Source organism: Anopheles coluzzii, chromosome 2 (genome assembly GCF_943734685.1).
Source record: "Anopheles coluzzii chromosome 2, AcolN3, whole genome shotgun sequence".
NCBI classification, from domain to species: domain Eukaryota; kingdom Metazoa; phylum Arthropoda; class Insecta; order Diptera; family Culicidae; genus Anopheles; species Anopheles coluzzii.
The window spans coordinates 3,845,374-3,863,562 of NC_064670.1; the positions used below are offsets into that span (position 1 = coordinate 3,845,374).

The window sequence follows — 18,189 nt, forward strand, 5'->3', positions numbered from 1 at the left end:
GTATGTAAGGCGGTAGGGAAAAAATAGAGCAAATCTATGATAAATGGGGCACACGAGCCAGGCAAGCCCACTGCCATGGATCATTGCCACATTTCGGTGTCATTGAACGGGGCGGCTTGAATTTGGCGGATTTTTTTCTCTTCTCACCTACAGCTCAACCGTGGCTCAACCGGAACTGCTAATGGAACGTATATGTGGAGGAATATGTGGCGATCATATTTCGGATATTCATGGCAGGTATCACGTCTTTCTATTTTTTAAATAAAATTTTGAATATTGTGTATTGAACAAAAACAGTTCAATAAGCAAAGAAATGCTACTTTCTCCACATGAAAGCTCGCCAACAATTAATAGCTGCTAATTAAGTAAACCTTACGCATCTTAGATTCAATTATGCTAGCAACATTGAATGGGCAACACCAATAAAAACAACGATGGTTAAGTATTTTCAACATCACACATCTATTTGCTGGCTAATTTTCTTTCTGCATGCGTACACTACTACTATGTCGACATACAATAAAGGGCCGCCGTTAATCGAAAGGGAATGAATTAATGGTTTCTTCCGCTGCATCAGCAGTACGCCACGTCTGGGCAGCAGACGGGAACCGCGGCGTGATTGAAAAGTGAAACAACATAAACCCTTCAGACACGTTCGTATCTGCCAGTGCTGCACATGAAGCCAACTAGTTTCACTACAGCACTTTCTTATATGTCGGCATATGTAGACTTTCCTGGGCCAATATTTGATAAGCCAGCTCGCGTACACGTGTCCGTTTGCTTACGATTATTCGCAGGGAAAACATGTCACGAAAAACGGATTGTTTTCCTTTCACGGATTCGTGCCATGAAATCGTTCTTCGCTCTACACTTTGGCTGCACAAAAAAACGGTAACAGTTGCACAAAAGAACATCGGGAGCTAACACAGCGGTTCCATCCACCCACCCAGGCGGGCACACAGCATATGCGGCTTGACTCATTTTCTCTCCCGCTGCAACATGCACCGACCAACTGGAGCACCCCACCCCTCTTCCCGTGCCCGCCTGCTGTCCTTTGTTTGTAAAACTGCACCACTTTCTCCGGCGATAGAGGCTAAAAAGTAAACCACCGTTTAGTCGTCCGTCAGCCGGGGCAACATATGACGTGAGCGATTCATGCTGCTGCCTCAATGCTGTGCGCCGGTTGCCTATATTTTCCGGACACCGGTCTCTGCGTGTACGTGCGCCCGAAATTGTACGGCCTCCCCGCTTTTGGCCGCGAAAAAGGGAGGCGCCACTGACCGTGATGGGCAGCAGCATACCACATACACACACACACACCGTGTGCGTAGAGCGTGCCGACAAACACACCCCTGACAAGGGGCAGATGGTAGAGAGGAAGGGCGGAAAACACACATAAAGTACAGCTTAGGTTGATTTTATATATGCCGCAATCTGCGCCCGTGCCCCCCTTTCCGTTGTTATAGATTGTGTTCAACGCTCCATGGGCTGAAATATGGTTCGGTAAATATGGATGTGCTTGCCCATACTTGGGCACTTGGCGCATTTCGCTCTACGGTGGTGCTGTACGGACGGACAGCAGCCGGTGCAATAATAATCGAGAAATTAATAATTTATCACCGAATTACTGCAACGGTCTTCTCCCGAGAGCAGCAGCAGCGGTGGCGAGAGAGAAGACAACATTACCGAGGGTCAAATTTGAGCGCAGTGGAGAAATTTTCGTGTAATGCATGTCTGGGTTTAGAAAGCAACTAAACATAAGCATTTAACAGGACTCTATTTTAACACTGCGCAGATTGGTTACTCCCATTATCATTTTTGAAGTGGGTCAGTCGAAATTAGGTTCATTGATTTTTGTTTTGACATTAAAACAGTTTCACAAGCTGTAACATACTTCTTTTGTAGTACATTTACATTCTAAAAACAACTACTTCTTTGGTATCTATTTCAAACTTACATTAAAATACGGCCATGACACTATTCAACGTTCCACTTTACCATTTGTGCTTTGGAATCCTCCAAATCTTACATGAAACCAATAGCTTTTTTCCAAACGAAATCGATTGCCTACAGAGCAGGAAAATCGATCGTTTGGTTCTGCTTTCCATGCCGTCCATTCGTTAATCCGTTCTTGACGAGTTTACCTTTGCGAGTCTAGCTAACGATGATAAGAATAAGATGTGTAAAAGAACAAATAAATGGGCAATCGACCAAACGGCGTGGCGTTGCAAGGAACCATCCATAAGCAAAAAAAAACACAATTCGTCTGAGTAATTTGGGCTTCCACATTCCTCGGCGCAACATTTAACGACTAGCCGATGCCCTTAACCCAGCTTCGGTCGTCCATAGCACCGCCACCAACATTCCCGCAAGGACCACACGGCACACGGCAAGTATCCCTTTCTGTTCTACATTTTTGTGTGTTTTGTTTCAACACCAGCACTATTTATCCGCGAGAGGGAGGAAAATAGTACTTTTGCGATAAAACTCAGATAAATAAAATCAACACCACCATGTTTCCCAGCGGTTCGAATGGCAATCGGGAATCGGGCGGCGCCCGGACAACTGACCACGCTGGTGCACGTCCAAATCAAACCCATTTATGCGTCTTCTGCGGCGGTGGAAAAGCATGCGACATTATGCTGCATAGCAAATTAATTTATTCGCCGAACCATCACCAACACCACAGAAGCGACGGAGCAGAGGAAAGCTGCACTCCCTATAATACACACGCTTCCTTGGCCCCAATTTCCGAACAGCGAGGATATGGATTGGGTGGTATGACTTCACCTAGACGCAATTCTAATTCGCTTTCTCGAGCGGTACATGCTTCCTAAATTATTATGAGCCCCAAACGAACCTCCTCCAATGCTCGCCAACGCTTCTGTTGGCACAGTGTTGCCTAGAATAATGTCTGAGTGGGTCACCACCCCACCCAGAAAAAAAGGGATTAAACGAGCGAAGGATTAGGATCAACTGTTCTATCAACATAAAACTCAAATTAAGCGCCAAGGTCAGTCAGCTGGCTGGTTCACATCGTTTTATTCCATTGCCGACCCTTTTGGCCCACACGATCGAAACCCCAACGACTTGCCACGCACAACAATATATTTTGGAACCAACCACAGTCCAGCCAGTCCAGCAAAAATATGACGACGGGGTGCGTGGAAAAAGAAAGTACACCTACTTATTTTTCCCGGAATGCTTTATGGTTTGGCCAATATCCGTACAGAACATTATGACGAATTAAGTCTGCTGCTGGTTCTAATGTTCCGGAAACATCACGAATTTCGAGGGCAAAAACAACATTCCCCATTTCATACGGAAGCCATGCAAATATGCTCAACGTGTTATCGCTCGCGAAATAGTCACTTTCTCACACACACTCTCCATCATTATCTTACCTTTTCTTCGTGTTTCCAACATTGTACAGCTCGACGTGCTTGAATGCGGCGTATGTGGCCATTTTATCTGATTTTTTGCTGGCTGGTTCTGGTACAGAAGTGGGAAGTAAAAGGCGACTAACGGCAGGTACGTCAGCAAGACAAAACGCAACGAAATAAAATCAAACGGAAAGCGCGCACACACACACAAAAGCTCACTGATTATCACACTGTTGCACGCGGTTTGCGTGAATGCAGCTGCTTCCACACTGGTACGGATCGGTTTTTTTTTTGTCAGCTGCTTTGCAATTGATAAAGATAACGCTTAAAACACTGAAGACTGATTGTTTTTTTCCGAGGGAGAAAGAATTCAGACAAACAAACAATGAATTGAAGTTACTTTTGCAAGCTTAAGATAGCCCTAAAAGCAAATACTCTTTTTCGGCAGACTTTTCCTCACTACTTAGAATATCTTAAACAGAGCTAAAGCAAAATGGCGAACCAAGCTAAGCATCTTTCCGTAGACAACTGTCAACTGAACGAGGAAAATCAAGTCCCTGCTTCGTCCGTATGTGTGTGTGTGTGTGTGTGCTACATTCGTGCTCCTGCAGTCTTCTCCATCATTCTGTGTTTTTACGAGCCAGCTCATCGGTGGCGGGACAACGGAACACAGGCCTCCGGGACACCCCACCACAGATTTACAGCAAGACTTGGAGCTGCCACACAGTGTTAGTTCCACAAACAAAAGCTCCCCCGAAATCGATACCAACGAAACGAGATGGAGCATCGTCTGCCAGCATCCAAACACAACCATGCTTTGCGAGTATTGGTGTGCGTTTTCCGCCAGGAATGCCGCAGTGAGTCATCGTGCAACCATGCGACCGAGCAATCGCCAGGGCACGGGAGGGAGTAGCCGCAAGCAGGATACCCTTGGGGAAGGAAAACGACTCGGTACAAAAACAAGCGACATGCGACATACCGATGGTCGATGAATGAATCCATCCAGAGCGGTGCGGACAGAGAAAGATGCTGCAGAACGCTTCGTAAAAGAGATAACGCAACGCTCGCAACGCGCAAAAGCGGAACTCCGATGGCTCCCAAAGGCAGCTCATGGAAATGGTGCACAAATGGAGAGAAAAGAACAAACATGGTGGATTTTACAGTGCACAGGAACATGATGGCAAAAGGATCAGGATGTGAAAGTGAAAGCGAGAAAAGCATACTCGCTTCCGTCAGGATGGGGAAAGAAGCTTTAAGCTTGCTCGACATCCACCCGCTGCTAATGAACGGTCACATTTCTGGAAGAGCTTCTGGATCATCTGAGCTGTGACGTCAGCAGCAAGTGTGGCATCTCTCTCTCTCCACCGAACTACTATCTCAATGTGAACTGCATTGGTGAAGGTTATGGATGCTGCGAATCTGATAACACGTAAAGAACGTGCCAAAGTATACGAGACGAGTCTTTGTGGAAGCAGACGAGGGACGTCAGTTTGTTCGATCAATAAAAAATCGTAATTATTTCACGGTCATGTTTTATGCAAGAAAGCAATAATCAAGGAAGAAAGTAATTTCTTTTAACTTTAAGCGACAATATTTAACTTCAGAAGTCTGCCGAAAAACGATTCTCAAAAAAAAAAACCCGTTTCCAATTTAACCTAGTGCCACTTCTGCTCACAGAGTCCGTAATTGTGAGACGAGACAACAGAAAACTATCAATGTTTATGTCCTTTTCGATTTGGTTGATCCCACTGGGCGCTTCTCTTAGCACGAAAACACTGCCACGTTTTCATTCACTGCTTCATTTTCACTGCTCCGTCACCAACAACACTGGCTAGAGCCTGTTTTCCCGGTCGTAATTCTTTCAACCATTATCGTTCCACACCGCATGCACCCGTGCACAGGCATAGTTCATTGTCCTAAATGTCTTGCGATTCTCAGTTCGCCCGCACAGGAGTTTACCCCAGGTTCTAAAGGAAGCAAACAAAACGTTTCCCTTTTCTGCATGTTGGTTTTTTTTTGCACTTTGCACAGACAAAAAACGCCACACCAAAGAAGGGTAGCGAAAACAATTTTCATTCAATCCACAAACAACGCTGCTTAATCCCGCGACTTTGGGCGAGCTGCCAGACGGGCGCGCTCGGCGAGAGGTCCAACTGTCTAGCCAGTTTCGCTAAGTGGCAGTCCTTCACATTGCTTCAGGGCTAGGTCCCGCCGTTTGCAAGGATATTATGCACCAGAAAAACACGCACACACACAGACACAACACTCTCGCTCGTGTTCATTGGAGTGGGGTAGAGGCAAATAGGCATAAGCACACGAATAGCGCCACTGTTGCAGAAGCCCCAACCCCCCGGTAAGTTGTTAGGAAAATGTTCTGCGCGCACACAAAAACCCACGGACGAAAAATCGTAGAACCGTAGTAGGCACACCGATGCACTCCACGAATGCCGCGTGTCTGCACTAGGGCGGAATGTGAACAGACAACAACGACAACAACAAACACCAGACACAAATGAACCACCGCAAGAAACCCACCACTGTACGAATGCGCACGGTACGAGGCTGGAGTATGGACTAAGGTTTTATTTACGGTGCTGGCGGCATTTTATATGGGGCCCATCCAACCCCACAGGAAAGTGCAGCATAGATTGAACGAGAGAGAGAGCGACCACACGGTGGGTGAACATCGGTCCGCCTCCCCGCTAGCCAGGCGCGTTTGGGGAGAGATTTGTGTCTCTACCGGAAAATCAGAGCACCGGCAACGACGGAAAACTCGCTGTAAAGGAATGAGAGCAGTGAGCAGCATGCGCGAGAGAGCATTTTAACTAGCCGGTGCGCTCAGGTCCAACGTACGCGGTGGAAAACTATTCCAAGCTGTAGTACAACTCTCTTTCAATACAGTCTCTCCAGTGAAGTCTTCTCAGTACAACTAGCTCGTGAATCGAAAACCCCACCCCATCGGAATTTGTAGTGGCGATGCTAACAAAAACCTTCGCGGATTAACCATGCTCTCATGAAAATAGTCACTTTCTCTCCCTTCTCTCTTGTGTTTTCCTGCTCAGCATACTCGAACAACGGTGGATCTTGTAGCATAGCATGGAGAAGGGTTACCGTGAGCGAAAAGCTATGCTACAACATAGAACTCACGGCTTCACTCACCACGGAGAGCATTAGAAAAGCGTGTGGTAGTAAACAATATTGTGTGGTTTTAAGCAAAGACATGTAAGTGTCTAAGGAACTATACAAATTGTGCACTAAAACAAGACATCACAATAAGTCAAAGCTTTTCAATTTAGTTATGTTATAGTGCACCAAATCACACCATTAAAATAATTTAATTAGATGTAATTTTGAATGTTTGAAATACTCAAAATGATTCGGTAAATTGAAATAATTTGATAAATTTATTGTAATTTCATTCAATTCAAACAAGTAAATAAAACAAATTTACTTTCTTGTGACAGCAGAAATATTTTACAGTGTACGCATGGAACTCACCGTCCAACCACTCGCAGCATAAAATCACAGTCTCCACTAATGTTGCTTCCCGCTCACTATAAAGCTAGTTTTTCTCGCATAGAAAACGGCACAGAAAGAGAGACACCACCAGAAGTATTCCATCCAATGCTAGGAGCAAAACACTTCCCAGAGAGTGGCGAGAGAAAGGCAGCTACACAAATCTTGACCGTGTCTGGCAGCAGTCAGCTGTATTTTTATTATTTTATTTGTTTATTTCCATCCCTTGTGCACCGCCGCGTCGTCGCGCAAGCCGTCTTAAGCCGACGTCTATCAAAATATCTGACGGTACGATTTTCGATTTCCACTGCCCGGTGCGCGGCGGCGAGGGTGGTGGTGCTTTTATGCAGCTAAGCGTTTTGGATTTTCGAATCGAAACAGTGGATTTAATTTTTATTTCCAACATGATGACAGACCCGTCACCGTAAGCCGGGATTATGAGTGTCTTTCGTTTGCCTGTACACCTTTTTTCCGGGCAGGAAATATCGCAGCGAACACGCTGTGTAGTAATCTATCCTCAGTGTTCTACTGACATCGATCCGTCGGGTGAAGGTTTAGCATTTAATACATCATACACCCCACACCCCAAACGACGACTAGATGCCGTTCTTAGGGCCTTTTCTCAGACCCATCAAAACAATGGGCAACAAGAAGAAGCTCGTCTTCAATTGTGCCCATTCGCGTTCGACGACGACGTTTGATGTCATTTGCGTAAATCAATCCGAACAACACCACCCTGTTTGAACGCCCTCCCTCCAGCCGGAAACCGTGGAGCGTGATGGGCAAAAATTAGTTCTACAGTTTTATGACACGGGCCACGGTTTGTACCAGAAATTCCTTCCCGTACTCCACACCACCACGCGTTCGATTCGCTCTAATCCACCGTAAACCACAGCCCACCGCCGATACAGCCGTTTTGTTCCTCTCCTTGTCCGATGTCTTGGTTCAATGGGCCTTTGTCTGTCTTTGACTGCCTTCCCCACCCAACCATCTCCCCATTCCTGGCTTTGGCTTGCTTGCGGTGGTTGCCCAACCGAGCGGAAAGTCTCGCCTTTTTTCTATTGGTTTGTTACGCCGATATTCTTCCTTTTGCCCTTCTAATCACCACCAACCACCAACCAAAGTCACCCGTTGCCCCGCGTGCGTTCGCAGACAATTCCGACACAACCACGATCGGCGAGTGCATTCAGCCATTGCACCAACGCAAGGTTCTTGTTCTGACCGTTCTACTATGCGATAGTTTAGTGGGGGAGGGTAAATGACATTTTATTGGCTCTGACTGTTGACGCGCCGCGCCAGGTGACGCGCGTGATTTGATGCGTTGCATTCGTTTTCCGGCTCAATCGTTCGCGACACGGCGACATGAGCATGTGTGCAAAAATTATCGTCTTTTCGCACCCTTGTTGTCAGTGACTTTGAATTGTGCGTAACGGACACGTTTTTTAAGATTGTTTAGCTATTTGTGTGTTGAACGCTACCTTCACAGAGCAGTTGCGCATTGTCTGCACTGTGAGACAAATTAACGTTTGACGCCAATGAAGCAAAAAGCCAGATTTCGCAAATATACCAAAAAAATCAGTTGAACACAGACACACACCTTACAAACAAAAACAACATAACTTGGCGTCATAACGCTTGGTGTGCTTATTTCAAGCGTCTCTCAAAACATTACCCATTCATCCCTGTACCCCGTACGTGACACGATCGAGAAACTCCGAAAAGATATTTTCCCTTTCATTGATGAACCAGCCACCTTGATGTTTCAGTGAGTGTTTCGTTTTGTTTGAAAACAATCACAATACACATTCCTACCTTTTATACCAGAGCCGGCCCCGTCAAGAGGTCGCGAACGCAAGAGCCCGCCGGACATGACACGTTGGAGTGCAAGATGAGACTCATACTTCATGCAAAAGTTGTCCCCCTTTGTAATCTACCCATTAGTTCATGGGCCTGCTTGAAGCGCTCCTACGGTAAATGTTATTTTTCGTCGTCTGGAGCACCTGTTCCTGTACGATAATGAGGATGATGAGCGAGACTCTGCCTGCTCGATGCTTTCGGTGCTTTCAAGTGGCAATCTGCAAATTTTCCTCCGTTACGAAAACCCTCAACTCTCTTTCAGTAGTGTCCCCCTAAAGCAATCAACATACGAAAACTTCTTCCATCGATCGAAAGTGTCCGAAAGTGCTCTTGGGAAAAGGGGTGAAATAAAAGGGGCCCACCACTAGAGTCTTCACTTTCCGTTTATCGATTTCCGGCAGTGTGGATCCGTCCACCGAATCGTTTGGGAATGGGCTGGACAATCCACGAGCCAGCATCACTCCTTCAAATCCACACCACACTCCATCCCACCCATCAATCGTCGGAACATCATCGATTGAATCTGCGCCACAAAATTGGGTCGACGAAAATCACGACCGTTCGAAAATCGGAGTCGTCGCTCCGGAGTCTGGTCTGGTGCGATCGACGTCAACTGTACCGTTTGCTTTGTCGAGTTGGTTGTACTTCAAGCTCGGAAGTAAGCAGCGCTGGGCATTAGAAGCATCAAAACCAAACAAAAAGTGTACTGAGCGTACACACACACACACATACACCGACACAAGCTCATCCATCCAAACACCGTACGTGAAAACACCGTATGTGGCGGCCGTGTGAGCGGAACCAACGCAAAAGTCAGCCGCACCGGCAGCAGCAGTTTCGCGATGGAAGCGAACGGGAGGGAAAAAGAACACAACCGACATCCGCCGCACAGCAGACCCAAATCCCGCTGCCGGTAATGCGAAGGCTTAGCGGTGGCATTAACGGCGCTTCTGCCCGGGTCGGTGAAGCATCCCAACCGAAGCCCGAAATAAAAGCAACAAGAGCTGCCGCCGCATCCCTCGTGGCAAGGAAAAATCAACCCCGGCGGAGGAGTCCACCAGGTGTGCGCGCTGCTGCTCGCTTGGTCGCGTTTGTGGCCTGACTCATCTTTCTTTACCCTCTTTCGACACATTTTCTCCCGGCCAAAAGCTCGATTCACACACACACACAAACTTTGGCAAATTTTCCACCAATATTCCACTCGCATGCTTTCATTCTGTACCACTGCTCTTCCCCGATTCGCATCGAAGAAAAAGCCCGATTGCATCGATGGTAGCGGTTTTGGAACTTCTTTTTCAGAGTTTTTGCAAACCTCTGCATTTCACCGCAACACCAACCTTCATCACACATAACGGCCAATGATGAGGAATGGAGGGGATCTATGAGCGTGATTCCTTACTGCTGCCATTGCTCTTTTTTCGAGGCTTCTTCTCACTTGCTTCATTTCATCATTATATTTATTTCCACACATGAGATGTTTTATGATTTATAGAAGCACCGCAAAACACGATGGAACGGCGGCTCGGCTCCGTCCGTGTGCGAGTCGTGTGACGTTCGATGAAGAGTTTCTCGTAGTTTACCGCTGGTACCTTCCAGTGGATGCAGTGGGTGTTTTCTCCTCCGCCGGCTTCTTACATCCTTCAGGGAATGTTTTGTTTTCTTTCACTCTGCCATGTTCTACAAAACTCATAGACCACAAAAAACAAAATCTTGTTAACATTGACAATCATTTCGCGGCTGTTTTTCTGAACGGAGTTCGTTGTTTTCATTATGTCATCACGTCCGAAACATGATCCGCGGGACGTATTATTACGAGGGTGCAAACATCTCAGAACACCCAAAACACATTTATGCTACATTCGTGTAGGGTAGATCACACTGAAACACACAGTAAAAGACGAGGCAAGTGCATAAACTGCGAGTGAAAATATGTGCACTTCCGGGTTAGTTCGTTTGGCCAAAGTACACATTGTTGGGAGAAAGTAGCGTATTCCTCGCTAGGCTTGGAGTCGAAAATATTTATACGGAATTATTCCACACACAGAAGAATCATTCAATGATATTATTTCCCCATAAGTGAAACTGAACTCTAACGTAGATCGAAATTTCAAGGTCGCCCATAAAATGTTGCCACATCCACCACACTCCAAATAAGCACCCTTTCTCCAGCACAATAGCTCCGTCATTAGATTTATCCGACCACAGCCAAACTGATCTCGAAAGCCTCTCTCCCTGGTGCATTCCCAACCGGACAAACATTCCATCAAAACGCATTTCATCCCACTTGCTTGTCATCCTCGAGCACTGTAGAGAGAGCGCTCGAGAAGACGATGTACGAAAATAAAGCTGCCCAAATTCCTGCCAGCCTAAATCAAACGGTTCCCCCCCCCCCCCCCCCCCCATAGTGTGGCCGACCAAAAGGAAAATATTTACCGCTGCGACTGATTTCGTTGCAAAAGTGAAAGGTGATGTTACCCCATACCAAGCGAGGAACGCCAATCGAGCAAGAACGGCCACAGATGAAAACACACACACACATGCAAATACACTTTTCGGTACGGGATTTGCAAAATAGTGCATAATTTCCTGTACATGCTACTGTGCAAAGCCTTTTCAATCGTTCAACCTCCAGCGGGCTATGATGCAACACGTTGCTATTGATCAGAAAAAGGGAAAATCTCCAGCCCATGGCATCTTTATGCTCTTTCACTTTTTTCGTTTTTATTATTTTTAGATCTAGGAGTGTGTTTCGAAAAAAAACCCCAAAGGAAAAGGGAAACTAACACGTCATTCGCTGAGGGCTGAATCCAATCCATCTTGCGTTCCTTCCGCCCGGCGCGCAAACAAGTGCCGAGAGATGCATTCATTCAAAACCTCGTCCACTACACACGGCTCTCGGCTCGTGTGACTGCCAGGGCCAGGGATCTGCTCGTTTGCTTTGATTTCATCACCAAGAGCACTGGCGACAACAGAAGAGAGCTCTCCTTTCACCAAATTGTCAATGGTGTGCGCTGTTGTGGTATGACAAGCGCCAAAGCGCAGCGACGATTCTTTTCTCGTCGCCGGAAAACACAACAAACACGTGCGCCTCACATTTTTCTTCCGATGATTCATGGGTGCATTGCATTTGCCTGGACAGAGTGGACAACCATTTTCTATAAGGAAGGAACAAAAAAAAGATAAATTCCAGCTTGTGCCGAACATCGCTGTAGAAGATCAAACACAACTGGTGGGGTTGGGGTGGGAAGGGGCGGCACCGGTGAACGACCAAACGTACCGCAGAATGGATCAAACGGGACAGGTGAAAGGGCCTTTTTGCTGAGGCATCGGTATGTGTGCGCCTCATAATCAAACCGCCGTCAGCTCCCTTTCTCGTTGCTCTCGTTGGTTGTTTGCTCGTTGCGTCGAGGCACGAATCGGAAGCTAATTGTAACTATAATTAGTCCCGATACAATTAAAGATTATGCTGCATACATATTGCTTTGTAAAATAAATGCTTTATCAAATTCTGCTTTGTTTACTTGTATCTTCAGTAGGATATATAAATACAACACAAATACCGTAACATAAACTCTTACAAATGATTTAACATAAGTATCCACGACATCGTTGACAGTCTCTGCAACATGTTTTGCTCGAACTTACCTACAAGTAGAAGAGAAAAGAAGAAAGAGTCAATAACAATGCCAGCGCGTGAGTGAAATAGAAAGGAAATTTAATTGATGTTCGATTATGATCCGAGATTTAAACGATGACTACCCACGTAGGGATTTTTTCTATGTCTATTGCATCCCTGTCAGGAGAGAACGGATTACTGCGTTTCTTTTTCAGTTCATTCCCTTCATTCAAAAACACGGTACAATCAACTCACTCACTCGCAGTTCGTGACAGCTGACAAAAGATTAGCCTCGAACCAGGGATAGATAGTTGCTTTTCGGTAGGATCGTGTAGCAATTAGTGCACGATGCAGTCAGATGTTCCAAGACCAATCGTACTATTAGCCGTGCGTCATGTCAAACAAATCGTTTTCCGATGCCATAAGTTATAAAAAAATGACTGCACGAAGCAACACATTAGTAAATAAACAAAAATATGAAGCACGATTGTGCAGATTGTGTTTTAATAAACACACTGAACACTGTTTTCCAACAAACAAGTAAATAAAGCATCGGACATCGAGCTCCCACACACCTGATTCAACATTTACTCATTTGCATTGAATTGCACGCGTTTTTTGCGTAGAACGTGAAGGTGCAACAACTTGTCCGTTTGCTACTCGCCAAGACACACGATAAAAATATGTCTATTTCTATGCTACCGGCACAAAACCAAACGCACGCTCCCAACAGACAACATAACCGTACCGCGTGCAAGAACATGGCGCACACCAAAAACCAAACGATGCAAAGCGCGAAACGATTATGCTATTTTACATCTCGTGGTCGCCCCGACTGCTCTGCACCGCGCCTTAGTAGCTCACCCAGAGACTGCAAGATTGGGGACTCGAGCGCATAAATTTAGCCACCGACGGGAGCAAACGAAACCAGCAAAAGGCGAACGGAAACGCGCGAAACATAAACCCGAACGGCCGTTTGCTGCACTCAGAATGCTAATATGCTGACTCAATTGAGTGCATCGGGTGCACACACGCTGAATAGGTCTCTGTAGCGGTGGTAGTGGCGCGCGCATCTAGCCTCTTCCAACACTTGCTTCGGTTATGTCATTCCAAGCACGCTAACCACGCTTGCGGGACACCAGCTACATGGGCCTGGGCCATTTTGGACGTTCAGACAGCGTTCTGCCGGAGAGTTGGTGAGCAGTGGATTCTATTTCTGGACGGGGTATGCATGCAAGCTGCACACAGCTGCACCACAAGCAGAGATAGTGCGATCAGCGGGACCAGATACACGCACGCACGTACGGCGAGATCCCCAGCCGGATGATGAGAAGATCTTGTGCACCTCATCTTGAATGAATCATTTCACCCGTGCGCCGACGCTGCGGTTGTGATTTGTCTAGACTTTGTTCCACCGAGACATCTTTGGAAAGATCTTCCCCGATATGGTATGGATAGTCGTCGCTGGTGTGAGATGTTTTGCTCGGTGAAAGCAGTTCTTCTTCCGCCGACAGCTGGCACGAGATGCGAATTCTTAATTGCCAGAGTGCAGTAGAGTGTAGTCTCGATAGTGAAATCAATCAAGAAGCACTAAAGGGAAACAGAGAAAGAGAAGACTCTTTTCGATACTTGATTTTCTGCTATCAAAACAACTGTTTCCTTGGTTTCCAATCGCCATCCAGCTTCGTTGAAGCGCAGTGAACATTACAATATTTTTTACACCATCTTATGATAATGCACTTTGCTGGAGGAGGTATGAAACAAGCAGCATATGGCTCGCCTGGCTGCAACTGCATTGGAGAAGCTAGAGTGCACTTAGCATTCTACACACAAATCCTCTCCTTATTACAGTAACACAGTTTATCGATGATTTTGTAATCGTTGTAATACTTGTTGCAATACATTGTTTTCGCATAGAAATAAACACAACGATACAAAGTTTGCATCTCCAATAAATTGTACTTTCTAGCCTCTGTTCAATACTTTCTATATAAATTTCGAACCTAACGTTCATTCATTTCTGCATCACTCTCTGGTGCGAATGTACATCAAAGCCGACTAACAAACAATATAAAAAGGGCGGATTAGTGCGGCAGCGAGAGCGTAACTATAAACTATAATTTGAATTAGACTAATAAATATTCTGACACATTTTAATTACAGCTCGCCATATGCTTCGCTACACTTTCGCATTTGCAGAACATTCAACTCCGAAGCCTGCTGATCCGTCCGGCCCTGATGACTGTGATCGTACCCATCGCATCCACACCCGAACAACCGTTGTACCATTGTTTGTGTTGGGTGGCCCCGTGCGGATTAGTGGATCCGATTAATTTCCCTCCACTGCTTCCCTTTCGCTCTCGCTGCCGCACTAATCCGCCCTTTTTATATTGATCAGCAATCAGCCACGGTCTAGCGCGATGGAAACACCCTTAGCAAGGCAATAATTTTCCTATCCTCCTATAGCGGGCGAAACTGTGCTCCGGTGCTCATTAGAAAAGAAACACGTTGTCAGCCATCGGACGCAACGCCGCCGCCGCCGACGAGCGTGTCCTGCTGTTGCTGAACCATAATAAGTATGTTTTGTCTGGTTGAGAGGTAACCAGGCCGTTCGCAATCACTAATGCACGTGCGACGACGGCATGGCATCGAGAGGTGCATTGATTCCTACAGCCAGTCACACAGTGCGAACAACAGGCTACGCGCGCACCGCGTTCGTCGGTGGAATAGCAATGAGTCTCCGCGTTCGAGAGATGGCTGGAAGGAAGAAGAAAAAGGTCCCTCGCCCTGCATCAAAAGGTGCCATCATAACTTGATCCGAGATGTGTTTGACATATTTGTCCCATGCTGAGATTGTGTACCGGTGTATCCCAACAGGCGACACACACACGCTCGGGACATCCCCAGCGTGCAGTTTGGATGTTTTATGCTCGATGATCTTTCCGTTCGATACGCTGTGCTCGAGCCGTCCTCGTAGATGGTACCGGATTGATAGGAAGTAATTAAAGTGCACTTCCCAAGAGCGCTCAAGATTATCTACCGTGGGTGGTGTGCTTTGCGTATGCGTGCCCCGTTTTCTTGATCGATTTTATCCTTCCCGATACGACTGGGACATGGTTGAGTAGGTACTACAAACAATGGGTGGATACTGGATGCTTTACTCCTCCCCGATGTGGACGTGTACAAGACACCCCTGGTGTGGTGTGGCCTGAACAGCATAAATTATTATTGGGAAATATATCAACACCGCAGCTACATGATATATTGATCAAGCAGTTGATCGAGCTGTTCAAAAATGTAATTGTACACCATTGCGCTCAAATCCGGAGCAGCAAGCACGTGCAAAGATTTTAAAACGTTGTAATTAATCCAATCCCTAGGTTATGAACACGTTCGCAAGCATTGCTAGCAGTGCTTTGCCAATTAACTCGCAGGGCTAGTTTACAAGTGAAAGTGCCATAACAGCCTAGTTAGTAGATCAAACTGATATATCTTTTAGAAACGACACAATTTCTACGTGGAACTCCATAAGATTTTCCTACTAGTGTTGACAAAGTTCATTCAATTAAGGAATGAAATCAAAAACCTTCTTTCACAACTTGTTTATTCACCCAATACCAATACTCCACACATTTCAGTAAACATGCTTTAGCTAACAACCCATTCGATTTTCTGCCATTTGTACCATTCCCCTTCCATGGAAATTCCAACGGGCGAGAAGAAACCAATTGGACAATCTTTGTCAATTGTGCCCATCATTAGCCACCGGGGAGCAACCATTTGAACGGCACTCCCTTGCTTCAATCGTTCCACCACCTTCCACACCATTGCACTTCTATTCGATTTGCAATTTTGGGCACGATTGCGACCATTTAATTGATGCATACGCCTCTCCGTGGTCCGTGTGTCAGCCAGCCAGTCTTGAATGCCAGGTTTCGCTGCTTCCTTCGTTGCAGAGCAGGGAAGAGATCGTGATCGTGCTCGTGTTTTGGCCACGATGTGCCAACGACCAATGCAGCGAAGGAATAGCTTAATAACCAAGCATAAACCGATCATGTGTCAAGCGTTCTGACAGTCCGTGAGATGAGCGTCCCAGCGGTCTGCTAGCGTCCGCTGTGTCCGGTGTGAATGGGAAAGCTTGCGCTCCTCAGCAAACAAACTGCCACCCGCCAGCAGCAACACTATATGGGGGGCTTTGCAAATGGTCTTTCATTTTGTAACATTTCAATTCATCCAACCATTTCCTGGATTACACCGCGCACAGGGTGACATTAAAGAATTGACAAATGCGGTGAAACCAGAGCTTCCACAAAACCATACCCCAGCGCCATCGAAGACATTATTCAACGCGCGATTGCACAATCCAAACGGTCACAAAGGCGCTCAAGGTTTAGGTGCGCTCGACGCTAGTAAAAACAAAACCCCCTCCCTGTGGTGAAATGCGCCCGTACCGCCGCTTCTTTCACCCGGCAGTAAATCATTCTGACATGATAAAAACGGAAACACCGTCGATCTGTCAACAATCATTAAAACCGAAAGCCGTAGTTGCAGTCCGAAGTTTGCTCCGTTTTATCTCTGACCCACACATACACACAACACGGGCTGACAGCCATGCTTTCCCAGGAGAAATCCACCCTTCGCTTCCCCTGTGCGTCTACATTGCATTGGGTGGGTGGGATTATATTTTAATTCTATTGCCATGCTGTCATTACTTTTACTTTGTGCTCACATACCGCAGCCCTAGTGGCACTGATACCGGGCAGGAGGGGTAAGGGAACTATGACACTGGAGACGGTTCAATAAAAGCTCAACCTGAAAGCGATTTCCATCGGTCGCGGGCGCAGAAAAAAAAACTGTGCCGTGTGCAATTCATTCCGCCCGGCTCAGCAAGACGGCGACATTAACGAACAAACCAACCGGACCCGGCGCAATTATGTGGAAAATAATTAGAGAACGAATGATCTTTTGACTTTTCCGAGCGCAATGCGATCGAGCGATGAACGATTGGATACGAGGGTGAGGTTCAAAGTCACACACACACACACACAGCTATGCATAGGTGAAATGGATATGGTTGGTCAATTGAAAATGGCACAGCCGCCGAAGCAAAGTCACATTGCACAGCCCAGAAGGGGCAGGAAAGGCGGCAGAATTGTAGGCACGCTAACACGGGTGATCTATTTCCGGTTCATCGATTAGGCTAATTTGAAATAATTAAGTCAATCTTTTCAATGCTTTGCTCTTTTCTTTCGATAACTTATTCAACTCCCACGTAAGATGTCACCAGGACCACTACAGAGAGGAGAATAAATTTATGTCCCAAGCGAGAAACGATACATGCACATGTGAACCACTTGGAACATCAAAACGACCGCCTGGGAGACGCTTCAAGCCATTTCAAAGCTGGCTGGATGATCCAGTTATGATCGCCGCGAGGGCAAAAAGATAATTAATAAATTACGTATGTATGGCAATCATTTAATCCGACATACAAGAGCGTTCGTTCGCGGATGTAATTCGACTACTTGTGAGGTTTTCCCAGTTTCCGACACGGACACGGTGAAAGAAGTTTCATTGCTATGGGGCAGCAGTGAAGTACGCATAGAAAGTGACCGCATGCAGCGACCTCACTCGAAGACATTGTCACCGGGGGGAGGGAATGAAACATGGGAAATCGTAACGAAACATGTGTAATTGTGCGTGAGACCACGATCACATTTCCGTCAACTGTCGTGCCTCATTGTGTTATTGCCGTGGATCGTTAGCGACCACTCTGAGCAATTCAACAAAAGACTTCAACGGTGGTAAACGCGAGGA

General features: G+C 46.4%; 1 protein-coding gene across 8 annotated transcripts in view; it reads right to left on the minus strand.

Annotated features, from left to right (window-relative positions):
* LOC120947339 (microtubule-associated protein Jupiter) overlaps nt 1-18,189 on the minus strand; it is a 112,899-nt gene that overhangs the window by 32,882 nt on the left and 61,828 nt on the right. For 2 of the 8 annotated variants that reach the window (XM_040362565.2, XM_049605288.1), the window contains exons 1-2: nt 5,919-6,037; nt 3,405-3,723 (exon numbers count right to left, since the gene is read on the minus strand). The exons of 1 other annotated variant lie outside the window; for it this stretch is intronic. In XM_040362565.2, the coding sequence (XP_040218499.1) occupies nt 3,405-3,466 (62 nt within the window). In that variant the 5' untranslated portion in view covers nt 3,467-3,723; nt 5,919-6,037. 5 more of the 8 variants (XM_049605281.1, XM_049605282.1, XM_049605283.1 and 2 more) reach the window with 5 other exon arrangements.